The 22,929-nt window shown below is 44.4% G+C and overlaps 1 protein-coding gene across 1 annotated transcript in view; it reads right to left on the bottom strand.

Moving 5' to 3' along the window:
• The window catches only part of SMIM28 (small integral membrane protein 28), a 201,490-nt gene extending 179,315 nt beyond the window's left edge, over nucleotides 1–22,175 (bottom strand). Inside the window, exon 1 of the mRNA XM_086925413.1 lies at nucleotides 21,939–22,175. Within this exon, the coding sequence (XP_086781539.1) occupies nucleotides 21,939–22,145 (207 nt within the window). The 5' untranslated portion in view covers nucleotides 22,146–22,175. The remainder of the gene's footprint in view (nucleotides 1–21,938) is intronic.
• Nucleotides 22,176–22,929: the final 754 nt, after the last annotated feature.

The raw sequence follows: 22,929 nt of genomic DNA on the forward strand, positions 1-22,929 counted from the left end.
TTTACCTAGAGAATTGAAGACTTGTAGGTTTTTATTTTATTTTTTATCTGGGTAAGTATCAAAGGAGGTTTGGGACTCTCTGCAACCCTTCATCTCTTTTAACAGAACATGTTTTAAGTTTGAGGCTGGATGGGAACCCATAACAGGCTTTGTTGTTCTTCAGGGTCTCACCGGAGATAAGGCTTTTGATGATCACCATGTGCTTTGACAATAGAGTTGTATTTTTCAAAGAGGAGATAGGTGTGGTGGGAGGTATGTAATTGGCCAGAAGTAGAGGTGGTCAAAGTGCTTTGATTATCTCTACATAGAAGCATATAGCCATGGCTTCACTTGCACTCTTTTAGTATGAACCTGCATAGCAATAGTAAGCGTTAATATGACTGGAATAAGGAATTGATCAAACATGCCCAAGATAAGAGGTTCTAAGGTTTTGAAGCATCTTATTTGGCGATGAAAAGGTCATGGTTTCATTTGCATATATTTACTACAGAGATGAAGGAGACCATTAGTTGAACAGAAGCTAGTTTAGAAGTGATCAATTTAAAGCATGTTTTTAGCCTGTTAATGAAAATCCCCAGAAGAATGGGGTCAAATGGGAGAAAGAGGATTCCGGTGAGAAGTTGAAGGAGCTAAATTAAGAAAGTGAAACTGTTCCCAGAAGGATGATACAGCTTAAAAAATATCAGTCTGCTCATGTTAGAAAGGAAGAGATCAACATGAAAGGGTTAAAAAAGGAAAAAGATAGCATGGAATGGGCAAATAATTCAGATTACTTTTGTAGATGATAGGAACTCCTCCCCATTTACACAGATGACTCTTATTAAAGATAAAATAGTTGGATAGTCAAGAATGACTATGAGCATGTCATTGGAGTGGTTAAGCAAGGTCTCAAAAATAAAGGTTATCAAAGTCATGAACGAGGATTGTGGCACAGATGTAGAAATTAGAAGCTGAAAATCTACATTTGAGGACAGCACAGTTCAGAGTAGAAGAAAGCCTAGAGGTAGGGGACAAGGGAGTGTTCAATACTTTCAATCTTGATGACATTCACAGGATGTGGTCTTCTAGTGGGGAACTGGAGTTTCATATGATGCTCGATTGCAGGATTTCAGCGGCCAGCAATGGACCAGAAGCAACCACTGGAGGGACAGAAGGTCGAAATGATGCATCCAAGGGAAAAGGACAAAGTGGAGAGGACAGAGCTGCTCACACAGCCCACTCCACGGCCGCCATCAATCAATCAATCAATCAATCAATCAATGACACTTATAGAGCGCGCTACATACCCGTAGGGTCTCAAGGCGCTGGGGGAGGGGGGGTGCCGCTACTGCTCAAACAGCCAGGTCTTCAGCTTCTTCCTGAAGGAGAGGTGGTCTTGGGTCAGGCGGAGGTCGGTCGGGAGGGAGTTCCAGGTCTTGGCGGCCAGGTAGGAGAAGGACCTTCCTCCTGTAGTCGCTCTTCGGATGCGGGGGACGGCGGTGAGGGCGTGGTTGGCTGATCGGAGGTGGCGTTTGGGAGCGTAGAAGTTGATCCGGCTGTTGAGGTAGCTCGGGCCTTGGTCGTGTAGGGCTTTGTGTGCGTGGATGAGGAGGCGGAAGGTGATTCTTTTGTTGACGGGGAGCCAGTGAAGGTCTCTCAGATGTCCGGAGATGATGCTGGTTCGTGGGATGTCGAGGATGAGTCTGGCTGAGGCGTTCTGGATCCGCTGGAGTCTCTTCTGGAGCTTGGCGGTGGTGCCGGTGTAGAGGGCGTTGCCGTAGTCCAGTCGGCTGGTGACGAGGGCCTGAGTGACGGTCTTCCTGGTCTCGGTGGGGATCCACCAGAAGATCTTCCGTAGCATGCGCAGGATGTTGAAGCACGCCGAGGAGACGTCCTCAAATTGCAGATCTAAATATAGATTCGGAGCAAAGCTGCCCTAATTGGAGCGAGTGCGAGCCAGAGAGGTGTATTACGGAAGATGGAGCTCTCTCGTGCACAGACGAAACTACAAGGGGTGACCAGGATAATTTTGTTGTCGAAATGGACTTACTTGCTATACGTGACCAAATGCTGGGAGGCGCAGTGATAAAAGAAACTGGCGAGCACTTTTATTCGCTGTCTGAGGCCTCTCGGGAAGAGGGGTCGAATGCTAGTCAAAATTGGGATGATTACAGTGAAGTGAGTAGCTCTGAAGGTGATTTAAGACCTAGCATGAACTCTCCAAATGTTACTGCCACTACTGTTAAGCGGCGAAAGAAAAAGAGGTCTCAGCAAGGAAATGTCATCTCCCCGTGGAGAAAGTGAAGGGAGCAGAAGCTTCAGCTACAACGGGGGTGAAAAAGAGGTTAATGGTACTCACACACAAGTAATAGTGCCTCAGCCAGTATCTGGACCTTCGCAGGAAATTACCTTAGCTACTATATATGAGACTATGATGGGCCAGAGTAGCGAGAGTAAAGCGGAGAATGCTCGAATGCAGGCCACATGCAGTAAGGTAAAAAATGCCATGAGACGAGCAATTAAAATTGGGACTGAAACAGCTGACAGATTCACGGAAGCAGAGGCCCGAATATCAGCTCTCGAAGACAAAGCTACCGTACAAAAAAGCGAGCTGGAGGCCATTAAGGCTCATCTGGATGATCTGAGTCACAAGCTGTCAAGAGTTGGAAAAATAGGCCCGCAGGAACAATTTACGATTCTTGGGGGTTCCGGAAAAAAAAGAAGGGCCTGATGTCCGCAAGTTCATTGCGGAACTGTTGGAAGAAGCATTCCCTGATCTGACTGTTTTGGACTGGCCTCAGGAGATTCAAAGGGCCCATCGGTTCCCGTTCACAGTCAAAAACCCCCGTCAAGGAGAGCAGATTCTCCCCAGGGCTATACTTGTCTGTTTCAATAACTTTTGCGCACGTAAGGATATCTTTGCACTTGCACGACCAGACAAGAAAGCATTAGCCAAGGACTGTAGTTTCTTTGTCAGGCCTGATTTTTGTCAGGCCACTGTCTCAAAGCGATGGCATCTCCGTCAATTGATCCCAGATTTAAAAAAAAGGGGGGTAGTGGTGTATCTACAGAACCCGGCTAAACTGAAGGTTTTGTTCCAGGGCCAGACGAAATTCTTTCTGTCTAAAATACAGGCCAAAGAGTTCTTGGACACATTGGAATAATATAGGGTTGAGACGTAGTCACCCCAATGGGAGATTTGGGATACATTTCTTGGTTTTGACCTTTTGTTTCTGCTTTCCTATGGGTTGGGCCCTGTGTTTAATGCTCTATGGTCAAAAATTATTGAGACTTCTTTTTCTCTTTCTGGGGTTCCAGCGTTCTTATTTATTTTTTGTCTCTTCAGTGGCAGTGTAATAAGTGTGCTTGTATGTTTTTGGTCTTTGGAGCTGGGGGGGGAGGAGCACGGCAACCCATTTAAAGCAGGGGCTGATGGTCCCTGGGCCTCATAGGAAGGGGTGGTGGGGGGGGGGTGAGGGTGGGAAGGGGGGTTGTAGCTGGGGTGGGTAGGGGGGGTCACGGGGTTTTGGTGGTGGGGGGGTAGGAAAACATCAGCAGACCGGAGGGAGTTAACGCAGAAAGATACTAAGCAGCAAGAAAGAATGTTAGACTTACTAAGAAAAGAAGTACAAATAGTTAGTCTTTTTTTATGTTTTTGATAATTATTATAATTGGAGGCAGCTCATAGTGGAAATAGCCATTAGGTATGTCATCGCTTAGGAAAATTAAGATCTGCTCTCTAAATGTTTGTGGCCTTAATGATCCTAAAAAGCGACAGTTCCTGGGAAAACTAGTGCAGATATTACAGATAGACATACTGTGTTTGCAAGAAACACATGTGCCATGGCATAACAGAGGGTATTTAAAAACAATGGGCACGGAACTGGTAGTTTGCTCCAAACAAACGGGTATGAAAAGAGGAGTTGCGATTCTGAAAAGAAGAGGGGTTGGAATCAGTCTTAATGCTGCGGCTGACAAATGGGGTCGTTGGTCTATTTCAGTGATTAAACTGGGACAAATGAGGTTTACACTGTGTAATGTTTATGGACCAAATTTAGATGATGCGGAGCTATTTAACCTTTTAAATCTAGAACTAGCTCAATGGACCTTGCCTATGGTACTGTGTGGAGATATGAATATAAATTTGGAAGCAACTGTGAATGTTAGATCTAATTATGCCTATAATGGAAGAACGAGGCTGGTCTTTAAGGCACTTCGGGCCTTGATCTTGGATCATGGTTTTTACAATGTCTGGAATTTAAAGCATCCAGAGGATGACAGATTTACATTTTACTCTGTCCCCCATGCAAAATTCGTACGTTTAGACCACTTTTTTATCACAACCTCACTTATGGCAGGTGTAAAAATTGAGATTCATCCTAAGCTGGTCTCTGATTATAATCCGGTGATACTGGAGCTTGATGTTGATCAGGAAAAGAGGGTAGAGCCTCAACAGTGGTCGTTTGATAGAAAACTGCAGGTGGATGGTGAATATTGTCAGTTTATGGTTAATAAGATACAGGAATTTTTTGAGTTTAATAAAGGCACTGCCCCTATAGCGACGGTTTGGGATACATTTAAATCAGTGGTCCGTGGCGAAACCCTAAGTTATTCTAAATTTAAGCGCAAAAAGAGCCTGCTAAAACACCGGCAAGATTTTGACCAGACGCTAAAGGCGGAGAAGAAGTTGGCAGAGGCATTAAGGGTTGGTGTGGAAGCAGATGTACTTAATCTAATTCAGAAGGAACTTACTATTTTAAAGTCCAGGGCTTATGCGAATATAGCTGACAATATAGCAGCACAATATGTTCAATATAAAGAAGAAGCATATGAATTTGGTGAGAAAACTTGCTTTTAATGACATTCCTAAAGTAAGAGATCTGCGGGGGTGCTTCAAGAGACTAAGGAAGGCGTTCTGACCGCCTTTCAAGGATTTTACCAGGGTTTATATACTTATAATATTGGGGAGGTCTCTTCCGGTGAGTATTTAAACGAAGTAATCCCAGCAACACTGTCCGAAATGCAAAAACCTATTCTACAAGAGCCACCAGAATGGGATGAAATAGAGAGGGCAATATTAGGACTTGCCCAGGGGAAAGCAATGGGCCCAGATAATATCCCCTTGGAATTTTACCGGCTTTTTAGAGATAGTTTGAGAGCGGAATTGGTTGAAATCTGCCAAGAAGCCTTTATGGGGAATGCCTCCCAGTCCTGGGCTGATGCCACGATAGTGGTGGTTAAAAAGAAGGGTAAAAAGATACCCAAATGGGGTCTTATAGACCAATATCCTTACTAAACTCGGATAGTAAAATGTATTCAAAGATGATAGCCAATAGGCTGAATGATAGGATGCCGGGCCTGGTTTCACTGAGACAACACGGCTTTATACAACATAGGGAAACCACGGACCACATAAGGTGGATTATCTCAATGCTGCACTGGGCACAGGGGAAAAACTCTCCGGTAGGCGTGGCCCTGTTGGACGCTGAAAAAGCATTCAACAGGGTCTCGTGGAGCTTTTTGTGGCTGGTCCTGGCGAGGAAGGGGCTTCCAGAGGCCTTAATTAGAGCAATTAAAGTGCTATATAAAGAACCAGCTGCATCCATCTGGATTGCGGGGAAATTATCAGAGAAGGTGTTGATAGAAAGATGGACGAGGCAGGGTTGCTCCCCCCTCCTTTTTGCTTTATACATTGATCCTTTTATTTTGACATTAGAGAAAAATCAGGATATTAAACCTGTTCAGATTCAAAATAGCGAGTTCAAAGTCTGTGCGTATGCAGATGATATCGCGGTGGTTTCATCTGACATTGCTAGTTCATTACCTAATGTTATAGAGGCTGCAGAGGCATTCGGCCGGCTTTCCGGCTATAAACTAAACGTAGCAAAGACTCAATTTATACATTCCGAAGCCGGCCGACCAGGAAATATCAAATTTGAACAAGAGGCCACATACCTGGGTATAAAACTTATGGCTGATGTCGAAAATGTTATCTCTGCCAATCTGGATCCAATAATAGCTGCCTCCAATAAAACATTAGAGAGATTAGATAACCTAAAACTCTCGCTTGCTGGACATAGTAACGCACTGAAAATGCTTATCTTCCCTAAATTTTTGTACATATTTCGGGCTATTCCTTTTTTAATATCTTCCCATTGTTTCGCCCGAATAGAGAGAATGTGTTCAAGATTCTTATGGGTATATCATCGAGCTCGGAGATCTTTTAAAAAATGCACCCTACCAAGAGATAGAGGAGACTGGGGCATTCCCAATTTTCAGTTTTACCACTGGATAGCTATATTACAGCATATGGGGGTTCTGGTCTTATCAGATGATCCTACTGAAGACTTTTCCGCTCCATCTATTTATGAGATGCTTTTGGGCGAGGAGTGTAAACATTTTTTAAATAGAATTGTGGAACCAAGCTACTATAAGAAGACTAAATTTAAAATAATCTTTACAGCTTATCTGGTTTGGAGGATAATTAAGAAAAAATTTGAAATTACCCGCAATTTAACACTATATACACCTCTTCAGAAGTGCTCTCTCTTTCCTGAAATTTTCAATGATCAGGTGATGTTAAGATGGAAAGATCGGGGAGTGCGGGAATTGGGAGATTTGTTTCAAGGGAATAGTTTTGCCTCCTTCGATTACCTTATAAGGAAGTATAAGCTGCAACGTGTTGAATTTTTTAAATACCTCCAGCTTCGGAGTTTTTGTGAGCAGAAGCTGTTAGGAAATATGGTTTTCTTAGAAAATATAGAGATTATTGAAGCAATTAAGGGTAGGCTTAAAATGGGCCCTTTGTATCAATTGCTTCTTGCAACGGAAGAAGATGATCTTTGAGCAAACGAAGAGAAATGGCAAGAGAAGTTAGGTGTAGAAAGAGTCAAGCTGGAAAGAAGCTTGGAGATAGCTACCACTGCATTATTAAATGGATCTCTTCAAAGCCAACACTTTATGTCGGTGTTTGATCTATACTATACACCAGCTAAATTAGCAAAATGGAAGTCAGGCGGGGAATCATTGCAGTCGATGTAATCTACATGCAGCCGATACTGCCCATGTATTTTTCTTATGCCCAAAGCTTTCTAAGTTTATTGGGGATATTGAGCTTTATATCACGCAAAGCTTGGCCATCTGTGTTAAACTAACTACACAACTGGTTATATTTGGTGTGGAAGAAAATATGTTGAATAAATGGTCACCTGTAGAAGAAGCCTTCATATTTATCTGTATGTCTGTATATAGATTTTGCATTACATCGCAGTGGATTGACCCAGAACCACCAAACTTCATAAAATGGCAAGCTAAATTATTGTCAATATACTACCTTGAATCCTCATTGTACAAACTTAAGGGCATAAGGCTGAAAATGTATGGGTATAAATTATGGCTACCAATTGCGAAATGGATGGGGCTTTAAGGATTATGCAGGGTATATATCTGTCTCTATTGCTGCCCCCGTTGGTTTCTCTCTTCTGCTTCTAATTCTTTTTGTTATTTCATTTTATTATATTATTTTATTACTGTTATGAAGTACTTGATCTAGTTGCCCTGTGTTATTTAAAATCATTGTTATGACCCATATAATTATAATGTAATTATTCGCGTATCTCTCTCCAGGATGTCTGCTGTGGGAAAAAACTCAATAAAAATATATATTTTTTTAAAAACGAAATTGTTGAACAAAATAACATTAAATCTGGCACAAAGCTTGATCTGTGTCCAGAAAGCGTGTTTTTGTGATTTGATGCAAATGAAAAACTAAGGTTCAAGATGTATGTACCTATCAAGCTGCGGAGGATTCGGAGAGCCTAAAGATCTAGATGTAAGATCTGATTGGCTACCGCCACATCAACAAAGATGTGATAGCAACCATTTTAGGATTCAGGGCACCCACAGAAACTGCTGGTCATGGAGCTGTGGGGGTGCACACGGGCCCCTGCGGCCCTGCTGGTTCCCTTTCCAGCACTGTGACTGTGCAAAGTGCAGTGGGAGCCAGATCCATCTGTTTTCTCCTGCCCAGAAAGAGCAGCTTATCTTTGCTCCTGCCAGGCGGGCCCAAACCTGCGTTTCCTGTGTTCCCTCCCTGTTTAAGTTCTTCCTGCCATGCTCTTGCAAGCAAGGAACTGCAGTATTGCTGGGGGTCTGGTCTCAAGGGCACTGTGCTATCGGCCCCTGGGATGGGGTAATTGGACAAACTGAAGGCTTAGGGGGGTGGGGGGGCATGCCGTCTCTCCAAAAATATAATTGCCCCACTGGCCAGTGCCCCCCTGGCTATTGAGTAGCTCAGAGAGGGGGAAGGGGAACCCACACCCCTCCCCAAAAATCAGACTCAGGGGATGGGGTTCCCAGGGCCCTTAAGTGGCTCTGGTGGAGGGGACGAACACCACTTTCCCATTACAAAAGGTATTATTGTCTTAGAGGACTGGGTCCCCAGGGCCATGAAATGGATCGGGAATGAGGTGTGCATGCCCCATTTGCCACATTTTTTAAAAACTGCGAGAAATTGGGCTGCTTGTTTACCGAACTGTAATTCCTGGTCATTTAACTGCAACAATCCCTTACAGGGTGAACCACAAAATGTCACTACATAACCCTGTGTAACTTGGCACAACTAACAGTCAGGCTTAACTTAGAGGCAATGCATAAACAATTTATGCAGCACACAAACAATTATGAAGCGAAAACACAAAACAAGAAAAATCCCAAACGAATTTAGAAAAACAGAGTACATTTTCATTAATTTAATTATTTGACACCAAAGTGACAAAACTCCAATCAGTAAAACCGGAATTATGAATTTTAAAAGTTTTTAGTAATAACTAGTGCCTAAAAGATCAAACCACTAGCATCCAGTCACACAAGACCAGGTCAAAGTAAGAAAATATGTCCGACCGCGACAGAGCAAGGTTCCAATACAAGAAGTGGATTGGGCCCAGTCAGCGCTTACCTATGAGCTTAAAAGAAATTCTGAGAAAAAGTGTCAGAGACGGTAAAGCTGCAGAAGATGTCCAAGGAGGGAGCATCTTCGTTGGATGGCCTTGAGTCAAAGTTGTGGTGAAGATTTCCTTATTCATACTTAGGGGCCCATTAGGATGGCGGGAGGATTGCCCCCGCCAGGCTGGTGGAAGCCACCGCCGGCCTGGTGGGGGCAATCCGCCCGCCATCCTCACCTAAATGCCCCCCGCCATATTAGTATGGCGGAGGGGGACCGCGGCGGACGGAAAGACCGTCCGCCGCTTTTCTGCCCCGGTCTCCTTGCGACCGGGGCGTAAAAGGGCCAACATGGTGGCGGTGTCTATTAGACACCGCCAGCCATATTAGAATGGGCCAGAACAGATGCCGGAAAGGCATGCGGTCTTCACTTCGGGGCCCCCCGCGGGCCCCCGGAGTGAAGGAGAGGTGGGGGGTGCACACGGGGGGTACCTGTGGTATCCCCCAGCATTTGCATTAACAAAGCAGCAGGCACCGCGCGGTGCCTGACGCTTTGTTAATGCAAATGCATTTGTGCATTGTTAGCGTTGTGGCGGGCGGTGCTGAGAGCACCGCCCGCCACAATGCTAAAAATGCAGGATGCGCCCGCCACAGTGGAGGGCGCATCCTAATACCCCCCACGGGACCCCCGCCCGCCATCCTAATGGACCCCAAAGTCCATTAGAAATGGAAGCTGAAAATCTCCAATGGGAAGGAGTGGAGGGCTGTAGCCAAAGACAGTTCCACTGAAAATATTTTGCTGCTGAGGAGAAGAATGTAGTGGGAGAAGCTACAAAGTTCATCATCAGACGATGCACCTCCGGTGGATAGACAAGCAGGTTGGTCCTAGGCTCCTCCCTATTCTCAGAGCAGTTTTTAGACAAAATGTTTCTAAGTACTCAGTTTTGGGATTTAGCCATCGGGGCACCTTTAGCACCACAGCCAAGTCTCCAGGACTATTGGGACACCTCTTGGGGATTCAGTACTCAATCAGACTAGGCACAGGTGATGGTTGAAGATGGTGGGAGCCTTTTGTGTCCCTATGGCTCTGAACAGGAGGCCAGCAAACTAGCCCTTGGCGTCACTCTGGTAGTTCTGGCTCAGATGAAGATGCAGGGCTCATTGGCAGGACTGGACTCTGAGGGTTCAAGGCAGGCAGCGAAGCAATCCTTCCAGGTACAGCAAAGCAGTCTTGCTGAGTGCACAGCAGGTCACAGCAGTGGCAGTCCTCTGAGTGTCCTTCCACAGGTCCAGTAGTGAAGTGAAGAGTGGGCCAGAAGGTCCTATTTTTATACCCTGGTGACCTTCTTCTGAAAGGCGGGAGAAGCTTCGAGAAAGGTTCTTTGAAGTGCTTGGAATTTTTCTCTCCATCAGCATAAGTTAACTTTTGACTGTCATGCGCCAACACACACACCCTTGCGCCATAGTCCGAGGGTGCTTGTTTTTGGTCAGGTATAGCTTTTGTGTTGGAAGAGGAGCCTTCCAGAGTAAGAACTATGCATTACTACTTTTCCCACTTTGTATATGTGCTGTACAATGTAACACACATGCAAAGGTGAAAACTATGGAGAAATTAAAACATTTCTCTTCTGTTACGCCTACCTTAAGGAGGTATAAGATTTGTATGCAAATTCCTGCCTAGAGTTTTTAGTAGATAGGTGTTTCTATCAAAACCATTGGTGGCTCCATGGGAGCGCTCATGTACCACCCTCGACACGCCCCATTGAGAACAATATGCGCTACTTTATGGTACTTTGTCAACTTTCCAATGCAAGACCTTATTTGTGCTGGAAATTAAATACCACCACAACACTTTGCGCCGGGTTCATGTTACAAAAGTGCTACTAACCAGAGACAAAGTGCAGGTGTTTCTGGTCCTAAACGCATGTATACATTTTAGAACGTGAATTTGCTGTGTGAAAAGTAAACGGATCCAGCACCTAAACTGAAATCCTTCATAAGTGTTTATATTTTGCCACGCTGCAAGCTAAAATGCTCCTACCATGTTGAGCCAGAGAGTAGTGTAGCCCTGAAGGTCATTCATTTCTGGGCTTCTCTGCTGAGACTGCTACCAAATATTCCAGCAGGTGACTTTTTAGGTCGAGCCTGCTCGACTTTATGCAAGGGTTTTCAGAAAGCCCACCACATGCTCGCACACGCTTGTGCGTGTGCTTTTGGTTTTGTCCCAGGCTATTGGCCTTTGCGTGCGTCTTTTTAACAAAGACAGCATGCAATGGACCAAAGGCTTTTTTTGTCCCACCTTTTTGTTCCCATGTTCACGCCCAGAGCCTAATGCTTGCGGTTACGCACAGCAGCAGCATATGTTTCCAATTATCATGCCCAGAAGCAGGCGCGATAATTGGAAACATATGCTGCTTCTTGCAACCGCGCGCCCACACCTGCATCTCGTTTCGTCACTCACTGTATGGCCTGGTGCTCGTTCTCGCACGCACTGGCTTGTTTCCCTTACTATGCTGGTATTCACTGACGCCATCTTCCAGGAGGGAAAGCCTTTCCCATACCCATAACCTGCTCTGCCCAACTTATCGCACTTCGTCCTTTGACAAAACCAACGCGAATACTCCTGAGACACAGCTGGCTGATTCCGACGCATGTTGCCAGTCTGATGAATACTAATCTAACGGCCATTTGTGTTCCTTCTGAATAGGTCCTCCCCCGTTTCCTCATTACCCTGAAGCGTGTCCCACGCCACCCTTGTTACACTCAAATTTGTGACGCGCTCTATGTGTGCCCCGCTGGATGTCCTCAAGCCTCTCTGGTGTTGCGATTGTGACCCAGATAGTATACCCATGACGTTAAACACGGCAGTAACATCATGTTGGGCTCCGCTCTTCCATAGCATGAAATGAGTTATACTTAGCAGCGCGCTTTCACCCCGAGTCATTCACGACTGCTCTAGCGTGGCACGAACGAGTTCAACGTCTGGTACATATGTTGAACCACCAGTTGTTATATGGATACTATACTTTACTCTGAGTCTTGCTCCCCATCTGTTGACAGCATCAACCATACGGGTTCCTGGAGCACCATACCCTGTTAACCAATTACTCCCCAAAAATGCTTTTCAGATTGGTTTCTCGAGACTTAAGCAAGTCCACCGGCTGGTGCCAGTTGGGCATTACTTCGCCATCCTTCCATTAACCCCTCCCCTGCTGATGACGGAACCGCTCCGTCATCAGCCGCGGTGGCGTTGTGCTAATGACGGAGCGGTTCCGTCATGGCCCGCCCAAAGCTCCTGCGCGGCGTGAATTCCGCACCTGTGCTGAGCGTTCTATTGAGCGGGCGGGGCCATGACGGAACCGCTCCATCATAAGCACAGAGCAACCGACGCTGGTGACGGAGCGGTTCCGTCACCAGCATGCGCCCGCCGCATTTCCGCCCCGCCCCCTTAGCACTGCGGCGGAATAGCCGCCTCAGTGAAGGGGTTAAGTGGGATACAGGGTTTGAGAGACTGCATGGTGAACAATAATACAGCTCACCACGTGGCTTAGCCATACACACACCACAAGTGCTGTATGATACATGTGACCATTTCACATTATGTTGGGACTATGCCTTCATTATGAGTTCTTTCCCCCACCCCCTCGCTTTACATTAGGTCCCCATTTGTCTTTTTGAAGTGTGGATATGAACAATAAATAATTTATATTATCGCCAATAGGTATCACAACACTGCACTAATTGCTTCTAGAGAACACGTGGCTTGTTTTTTTCTTGGAGTGGACGATGTGTTTTGTCATTGGATTTATTTTCTCAGGAATACAATGCCGGCTACACTTTTAGAAGAAAAAAAAAATCACCCAGATTTCAATATCCGATTTACTGAGATTAAAAACATTTGCCTATTGATATAATGGCATGCTTTTATATTACAGTTTTTGTATATGGTTTTCTCACACAAGCAAGAAATTGCTGCACAACAATTGCCATGTTTTGTTAATTATTAATTCCATTGTTTCCTCTACGCCCTTCACCGTGGTGGATGTACATTAGTGACATACATTTGTTAGAATAAACTTCAGGATAAGCCGTTTTCGGGCGTGCATAATATTAAATTGTGATGGATAACCAAACACGTATAAGGTCCCAAAGGCGAGACCTATTGGCTATGCCAATGCTTGTTCATTTTAGCCCTTCAGCAGGCAGCTAAAGTTACATAGGCCACAAATCAAATCAGCAGGGCAAAGTGATTTACTATGCTATGTCTGGTGAAACTACCATATAGTAATGAAAATCTCTGTTCCCTTGTTTCGTAGGGCTTTCTGTCATTTGGTTAGTTCATAGAAATGATGACCGATTATACCACCAACAATCTATGCTGAATTGTTTTTGGCATTTAATTTGTGTGGGTTTCTAACCTGCTAAACGGCACTCATAGTATCTGCCTCATACTATCGACCTCAGCAGAATGAAAGTGTGTGTTAGCGCTACAAAGATTCACAAATAAAGCATTGCTGCTTAAATGCGGATGTTTGTAGTGGGTGCACTAAATACTGAACAATTTACCAGGATTGGGACTTGTGACAATCAGGTTACAAAGTACAGATGATTTAGGTTATAAAGGATCTCTTCATAAATCACTGAAACCCACTAGTCTGTCTGATTAGAATGCTAACACGTGAGCAGCAGGAATATATGTCAGAATATCCAGGACGAAAATGTCGACTTGCCAAAATATTAACTACCAAATACCATAAAAGTAAGTAAAGACAGGGAGGTATAGATTTAATATTCTGAACTCCACGCAGTGCTGCCTAGAAGAGATATGTGTGTGTGCGTGTGTATATATATATATATATATATATATATATATATATATATATACACTTAATTAATTATAGTAGCCTAGCAGTTACCTGTATACACACACTGTTACAATTTCCTGATAGTTGATATTGAGCTGAAATAATCTGAAGATTTTAACAAAAATAATGTTTCTACCTCAAATGGTTCAAAAGTTACTAAAAAAGTAGCAACACGTGTTGCTGCACAGTGGAAGGCCCTTTAGCAAAGGTGAACTGGTCACCTTTCTGTTGCTTATTGCTACATTTGGGTGTTAAACTGGTACTAATGACGGGCAACAAATATCCAGACAGTGTTACCTAATTTAAGAATGACTAAATAATGTAGTAATACTATTACAAATGTGCATTATGCCGCATAATTTGCCTTTTCTTGCTGCATAATTTACTCAATCCTGCAGCATAATTTGGCCCTCTCCTGCTTCATAATTCCAGTGGTCCTGAGCATACCCTAAGAGCTAATTAATTAAGGTGCCTTACTGCCCGAAACTATCAAAGTGGCATGCATGCACATCTGCATTGCAGATGTAGTTGGCAAGCCAGCTACTGTGGTAACCTGAGGCCAACCTGCAATGACGGCTCGTCCTTTAGGAGGTTTGGGTGCAGGCCAACCTCTGTTCCCAGTCACTTTGAGGGTCGAAAGTGTCCAATGCTACCTCTGCAGCACCGCTCCAGACTAAAGCAGCGACAGAAAAAATTCTCAAACTGTGTAACTCCAATGGTCCACACTCAACTGAGCAGACATGCATATGGTTTTCTCTAGATTGCTGATACAAACGGCTCCGTTAGAATGGTAGGACCACATTTTGCAGCTCGAAACAACTACCAGCCTTGTGCACATGGAAAAAGTCTAGTAGGTAGCAATTTCTGAGCTGATGTTTAAGCCCCCAATACTTATTTATTTATTTAGACATTTATAGAGCGCACAGCTACCTCCCACAGAGGTGGCCCGGCGCTAAGGCAGTCGAATCCCAGAGAGGCACTCAGAAGACATAGGAACGGTGGAAGAGCCAGGTTTTAGAGCTCGCCTAAAGGTTGATTCTGGTTCCGTCAATCGGAGAGGGAGAGGCATGGCATTCTAGAGTTTTGCGATCCTAAGGTTGAATAAAGTTCTCTTTGAACAAAATAAGGTGAATGGAGATGTGCACTAATAACTCCTCTTAACATTTCTGCTAAAGTTAAACAGGGTGGGGTTTGCAAGTACAAAGTACAAATAAAAGTGTGCTTCTGCACCTAAATTTCAACAAAAATGTCTTCCATCGACATGTTAATTTGACATGGATGGGTCTTAAACCCTGGATTTTACTTGAAGCAAATGTAGCCAAGTCACTCATCGAGGGTTATAGCATTGATGTTTTTTTCTTCCTTCCCTTGCACACCAATAGGCAGAGGGACACTATTTTCTGCCTATGTGGCAGCACAGCAACCCTCAAAGAAAGCTCTCCTGTTTTAGTGGCGGATTTGAAATAATGAGTAAACAAACCCACACCATGTCAAAGGCCACCTCAAGCAAGATCAGAAAATCTGATTATTTGGGAACAGCAGGATGAGAAACTTGTCTCATAGTTTCGCACTTAATTTAGAAGCTGATTCTTTAAAACAGTTTAAAAGTTACCCCAGTAGTTTTACTTCTACCTTTTATGGAATGGTTGGCCTCCTTTTTGGAGGGGCGTACCTTCGAGGTCTGGGAAGGAAACGCAAAATCTCCTCCCCTCCCACTTCAATGCGGGGTGCCACAGGGCTCATCCCTGAGCCCCACGTTATTTAACGTGTATATGGCACCCCTGGAGGGTGTGGTGTCTCCGTTTGGCTTTAAAACCATAAGCTATGAGGATGACACCCAGCTAGTGGTGAGTCTTACACAGCTGGAGAAACAGCCCGAGATGCTCCATGCATGCTTGAGAGAGGTGTTCGATTGGATGTCCAGGTCATCGCTCAAATTGAACGGATCAAAAACTGAGCTGATGATCTTGGGCCAGTCAAGTTTTGCCCTCTCACCAAGCAGCTGGCCCAACTGCATGGGCACCCCGCCCGACCCAAAAAAGGAGATTAAGAGCCTGGGGGTCTGGATTTGTCCTTTAGGACACACGGCAAGAAGACTGCGGGCGTGTGCTATGGAATGCTCCGGTCGGCCCGTAAGGTTCTCCCCCTGCTACCAGAACTCTCCCGGAAGCTGCTAGTCCAAGGCTTAATCATCTCACGCCTGGACTACAGTAACGCGCTCTTTCTTGGAGCGCCAGAGTCTACGTTCAAGATCCTGCAACAAGTGCAGAACGCAGCAGCAAGGCTGCTGCGGAACGTTCCGGCCAGGCAGTCAGCCAGGCCTGCTTTAAAAGCACTCCATTGGCTCCCTGTCAAAGAGAGAGTTACCTTTAAGGCCCTGTGCATCGCCCACAAGAGCATACAGGGGAAAGGACCAGCTATTCTGAAGGACATAATTCGCCCCTACAAGCCCACTAGAGCCTTACGCTCTGACAACAAACATTTCCTTCAGACAAGGAGAATTAGGAGAGCCCGTTCAGGGGGCAGGAGTTTCTCTATCCATACAGCGCGCGCCTGGAACTCCCTCCCATTCTCGTTGCGCTCCGAACCAAACCTCCTCAGATTCCGGAAACATCTGAAAACGCATCTTTTTCCAGAATAACTGTAGCTCCTCTGCTCTCTATTAATAGCCTGCTCTGGGTTTCTATAAGCGCTTGGATGCCCAAGGGTAACCGTGCGCGGTACAAAATTCAATAATAATAATAATAATAACAAAGTACATTTTCACATTTTTTATGGTTGGAATTCATAGAGGATTCTATGAGTACTCCTAAGTAGATGCAATACAGGAAATATGTTTTCCCTGCAGGTAAATACCTTCTCTTGCAAGCTCTCCAATTTTAGGGCTGTTTTCCTATTCCAAACCCGGCTAAAGATTTGCTCCTGGGTGGGAATGGTCCTTGCTAAACTCTGTGAATAGCCACAAATGTAGGATTGTGGGTAGTCACCTGATTTGCAAGGCAACCCCACTCCACAAACACCCACACTGATCCCCTGCAAGCAGATTTGCTCAAACATAACATTATACAATATTATGATAATAATAATGTGACTAAATCATTTTGTGAGCACTGATTCTCGTATTATGAATATATATTATGAATCTGCGCTGGTTAAACATGCTATATGTGTGAGCAAAAACAAGCGTATGTATGCAATGCTTTTGTGAACCAGGTCCGCAACTACTACCCAGAGACAGACACACCTTCACATGTAGTAGAAATACCCTATGCACACACGTGATAAACAGTTCAGTCGTGTACAAATTAGTATACAAGAGAGAGAAACAAAGCAACAGAGTAATCAGGGATCTACTGCACAGTATTTATCAAGTACAATTCTTAAATTTTCTTTCAGAAAACAGCCAGCCGACACGTGTTTCATCGCTTCTGCGAATCCTCAGGGCTCAGTCATAGGCTGTACGGGAAATAAGGTCGCTCCGCTGGTGATAATTCCGACCCGGCAGGGCCCGAAACCTGTACAGTAGTTCCCTACAGACGTAGAATTGGCACTCAGGACAAGACGTCGGGGATCAAAAAGGTTGAGAGTAGAATAAGTAGAAAAATGTGGGAAGGATGACCGGTGGCCAATTGTACGTCTATAGAGAACTACTGTACAGGTTTCGGGCCCTGCCGGGTCGGAATTATCACCATCGTGATTAGTAGTACAGGGTTCCCCAAACAGCAACTTTCCTATAGAACCCCATTTGAGAGAGGCGTGACAGCCATTTCCAAAATAACTAAGTTGATTATGGCTTGTAATTGAATTAACCCAGCCCCACCAGGTGACCCATTTTGTCCGCCAGGCACATAGCTAGTTCTAAGGCTTCCTCTCTGGCGCCCCCCTTTTAAATGGAACATTTCTGCACCACACATTCTCCAGCAGCACCCTTGGGTGGTTTGCAAAGTAATACACGAAGGACACTCCCATGAGGGAGGCCCATCAACTGACAGGAAGAGGTACTGGTGGGAAGGAAAGAAAAAAGATTGGAAGAAGAGAAGGGGGAGGAAAAACGGGCGCCACAGAAGTGTGCCTCGTTTCTCCTTCTTCAGACTCTACTTCCACCCCCTTTCCTGTTTGCTCCCCAGCACCACTTCATGTGCGTTTCTGAGTTGTTCATCTTAGATGCAGGAAGTGCAGACAGAGAAGACAGACTAGTCAGGAGGATTGCTCCATAGTTGGTGCAGCTGTAGATGGTATTGACGTGGCAGGTAGGTTGAGACTGACCTCACCACCTCGAAATGAAATAACACCCACAGTGACAAGGGATTGGGAAGGCCACCACTGATATATTGTGCCATCATGGTGTTCCTTTTAATATTAGATGTCTCCCAGGGTGAGCCAGCTACACAGCCTGTCTCCTGGACAAAGCTAAAATGTGATAAATGTCTTTTCACCATCTCTTGCTGAATGTAGGCAGTAGCAAACAGATTTCACTCTCTATTAGTGGCTGATAAAACACATTTCTGCGGGAAAAAGTAAAAAATGGTCTTCTCTAGGCTTATGCCTATGTTTTACACATATTTCTGACTTTATATCAATTCACAGAGAATTCCTAAATAACTCACATTAGAAACCATTTCTGCGTGGAGGAAAGTAAAGTTTTACATTTCGCTATGCATAAATTTGACGCCACGCGCATTTTCATATCAAGACTTTTTTTGTTTGGCATCTCCATGGGGAAAATATTTTCCTGGTAAAAGAAATCTTTCTCCTATAGCTCCTTCAGTTTTGTGGTTTCTCCTTTCCCATGCGTAGCATGAAAACTCATTTATATCTGACATTGACAATTGTAAATTTGCAAGAACTTGTGGAGTAGGGAAGTAACTGCTAAGCTTCGGTAAATACTCACTAATGGGTCAATTTCTGTATATTTGACAACTTTTGATGGTGACATACCCAGGAAAGATACAAACATAACGCTGACATTTCACATACTAATTCCACCATAGTGTGAAAATTTCAGTGAGAGCAAATCCTACTTGTGGCGAATAAATAAATTCATATCCACTACTAAGTTTAATTTAAATGCACAGATAGCTTTAAGATTGGAGCCTAAGTCACGCATTTTACCAGCGAAAAAAGAGGAGCATTTTTCTCTTTTTGCATTAAGTTTTTATTAAAAGTCATAAAATAGAGCACAGTTTATTCCATTTATTTATCTAATAAAAGCGTCTTTCTTTGAAATATGCTCCGGTAGTTTGATTGTCTTTAGAACATACCAAACATTTGCCATATTTTGGTATGTTAACAAATGTTGGACGTTTGTCGATTATGTATTGTATATTGTAAGGATGACACAATAAAGTATTCTGAATTCTTATTGGGTTCTGATTCTTTATAACTTGACCCCTTGTACGTGTCTCACTATCTTCCTCACACATTGCTCCACCTGAGGTGGAAATGAGCCCTCAAGCACAGATATCCTATTTTTTGCTTTTTTTATGTTTTAAAAGAGATTACCAAAGTAGCAATTATAATTACTGAAATGAGCAATCTATACTGACATAATTTATAGCTCACAAATTAATGTTGCTGCATCTATTCCTACCAGGACACACGTTGTAAGGAAACAGTAAGGGGATTAATTATCATATGCAAACCACAATGATGTCACATGTAGGAATGTCACAAGAAGTGATGCAAAGAGCTCAGAATAATTGTCCAGGGGTGTTTGGGGTGTTACACCCCCTAATAAATGTAGTTTTTTTTATAAATAGTTGGGTAGAGCTGCTTTCAGTCGGATATTGTGAGATGTCTTTCGGATTTCAACCGGAATCTTTACATACACAGAGACAAATCTCTCTCTCGGTTTTGAAAGTCCTTAAAAATGTTGGATATTTGACCAAATATTGTGGTTTCTCTCTTAAAACTCCTACCAATCCACATTCTTCACCTTTCCACTGCCCCTAAGGCCCACTCATGACCCCTGCTTATCATGTAATGTATTTTAATATTATATGCCAGCCTGATTTTGGAAAATTTGATGCCCCCCCCCTCCAATCTTATTGGCCAAGTTACGCCCCTGTAATTCTCGCTTAACCCCTTCCACACTCATGACGAGCTGGGCTCGTCATGGTGTAGCCTCCTCAAACACTGATGACGAGCCCAGCTCGTCAAAAAACAATGTAAAAAAAGAATTTTCAGCACAGAGGGGGAAAACGCATAGCAGCCATGGAGTTAAATGGTCAAAAGCCTATTTTACTAAAACAACAAATTAACATAACCACAAAAGAATGTGAAAAGAATATTTCTGGTTTTACTTTTTGTACAGCACTGCCTTTTTTCCACATATCAATTTATAATTAAGCCTGGAACTGACTTAAAGTGACAATATTTATAAACAGATATGTGAAACTTGGAAATTACATGTTCAACCTGCTTTTGCTGAATAAATAAAATGTGCTGTTCATTTTTGTTTCTTTCCTGCCAGTGTTCTTTATCCAGCACCAAAGCCCAAAAAAGTGCTTTTCTTTTGCAGTGCGTTCAGCAATAGAAGGATTAATTTTGTCAAGTTCTCTGCTCCTCTGATGAGGGATTAAAAGATAACCCCTCCTGGGACATGCTCCCACATGAAGGGGATGCTGCAGTAGGATGGAGGTTTACAAACATTCTGAAGACAGTGTTTGCCAATGTAGGCAGCTGCAGTGCTGTGGCACACGGTTACCCCTCTCAGGTTAAGGGGAATGGAGCCCCTTTCTAAAAGCACCCGCTACCCTCATTCGAACCCTCTTAAATGGGGTTTTGTCTATAGCCACTATAGTAGGGCGCGCCAACAAACGCTGTGCATGGTTCATATCCGCCTGCAACAGAGTCACTCAAGCCCCCTACACAATTTAGCAAGTTTGCCCTTCTCTCCTTTGAAAAGTAATCATGGCCCAGCTTAGAGAGTGAAGCAGCATTAGTGCGGCGTAATGCGCCTTCAGAGCAGCTCATGGGTGAGAGGTCTTCTGCAGATTACAGGCAGCGACAACTCTACGCAAACCCCTCAGGAGCGCTGCACTGCGATCCTGGCTGTCACTGGGAAACAGGCAGCAACCCACCCCAGTAGGAAGAAAGGGAAAACTGCACCATGTGCAGCCTCACCAATGGCACCTGCCAGTGGGGAACCTCTTTGAGAGACGCCTCTTCCTATTGATCAGTCCCATTGAACATAAGGTGGGCTGAGGCTCTTTGAAGGGGCTGTTCCTAACATCACAAGTGAGTAAGAATGAATATAACCAGATTATGATATCCTTCTGAGACTTTGCTTTGAATAGAAGGGAGTTAAAAAACAAACTTTACATCCACTTCTGCTAGCGGGTTGATTCTGGACTCAGTCCCTCCATTAACCAGGGCGGGGATATCATGGAAAGTACTCTCTCTACAAAGGCATGCCAACATTTGGGAACCCCTGCAAGGGAGGTTTGCAGAAAACCCAAAAATTGTCATCTTAAAAGGCCAGGAGTCTCCCTATTTTAGGAGCATTGTCACTTTAATTATTGCAGCTCTTGGGCAGAGGCAGGGTTCAGAGTGGAGAGACGAGAACAAAGGTGGGGCAGCAATCATATCACAGTTACTGTCTGCACACACTGGAGACATAAGTTAGTTTTCTAACACAACTAAACATGAACGAAGTGACAACCCTGCAACTTTTTATTCTAAAACAACACAACGGTCTCTGTTTCCGATCATATGCACTATTTAAGATTGGGGGGTTCTAAAGGCATACGTTTTGTTTGCACAGGTCTTGGTAGTAAGTAGAGGTGACTGAGTGTGTCATTTATACACACAAAAGCTCAAAAAGTTGTACTTGTCTTTATGCACACCTTTGTTCAACAGTGCTCAAATACTAGACAAAACTTTGACAAAGAGCAAGAAAGTGAGTCGCTGTTAAACTGCCAAGTAGAGTGTCCCTACTGCAGAGTGAAACTCAAGTTATAGTCGACACAACTTTCTCTTCATTTAGGAAAAGTAGAAAATTCAATGAGTACCTTTCCACAAGCTAGCATGACACCAGGGAGCATGAAAACCCCATTGTATCTTCCTTCAGTAAAATCCAATCCCAAACACAAGAAAAAGTGCAACACGGGACACAAAGTACCCCCTTCCGCCTTGCCAGGCCGCGCGACTGACCTGCAGTTGGGTTTCCAGAAGCGGCAGGCCCGGCTCGCTGGTTAACCACTCGTACGTGCCCCTGCCAGCATGTCCAAATTTCCGCCAGCTGCTGCCTAAAAGCCACCTCATGCTTTCATTAACCCGGTTGTCCGCCTGAGCCGCGAGCGCGTCCATCTCCTCGCCGCGCGCTCCATCCCCGAGTGACGCCTCCCCTTCCCCACCCATTGCTCTCAGTCCTGATCCCAGCTGGGATGCTCTCAGCTAATGATCCCTGATATGACTTCCCTCTTATTATAAACAACAGTGAAACAAAGAGAGAGACAGGGAGAGCGGGAGGGAGGGGAAACCAGCAAGATCGACAGGGCTACTCTCAGCGTCCGACTCAATCTCTCTGGATTTGCTAGTGTGGCCTACATTAGCAGGCAAGCTGGCGTCAGGTATCAGAGCGGCCCAGCTTTGATTGGAGAAATCTCTGCATTAGGATTATTAAAGGAGAATTTGTGCGCGAATTTGATGACACACTGTCCGGAGCCCGGGTCTAAATTTAGAAGTTAAATAAAGTAAAAGCTAAAAAAAAAAAGGTCTCCCGTTCCTCGCTCTCTGCCCACATCCGCCTTTTAAGGCGCACGTTTCCCGCCCCCTCCAAAGGTGGCAGAAAGATAATCCCTCTGTGGCTCTGCTGGGATGTACAGGGAGGGTCAAGGACATGCCAGCTGGATACCGCTCTGAATTATTTAGGAGCATTCGCATTTAGATGCTAATGATAAATCTGCAGAATGCTTTTTACCCGTAAAAGGGATGCGTCACTGGAAGCATGCAATTGTTTTCTCTCACACAAACAGACAACATTAATCCCCAGGCACCCACAGCAGTGTGCGCAGAGAAGCACGCACATGTATCAGAAGCATGCTACAGTGCAGGTAGTTGCATTCTGCAAAGCAGTGTGGAGATTCAATATGGCCCCGCTCTCTGGCAATCTTGGCCACTGAGCAGACCCCTTCTTACACCC

The sequence above is a fragment of the Lissotriton vulgaris genome, chromosome 6 (genome assembly GCF_964263255.1).
Source record: "Lissotriton vulgaris chromosome 6, aLisVul1.2, whole genome shotgun sequence".
NCBI lineage: Eukaryota > Metazoa > Chordata > Amphibia > Caudata > Salamandridae > Lissotriton > Lissotriton vulgaris.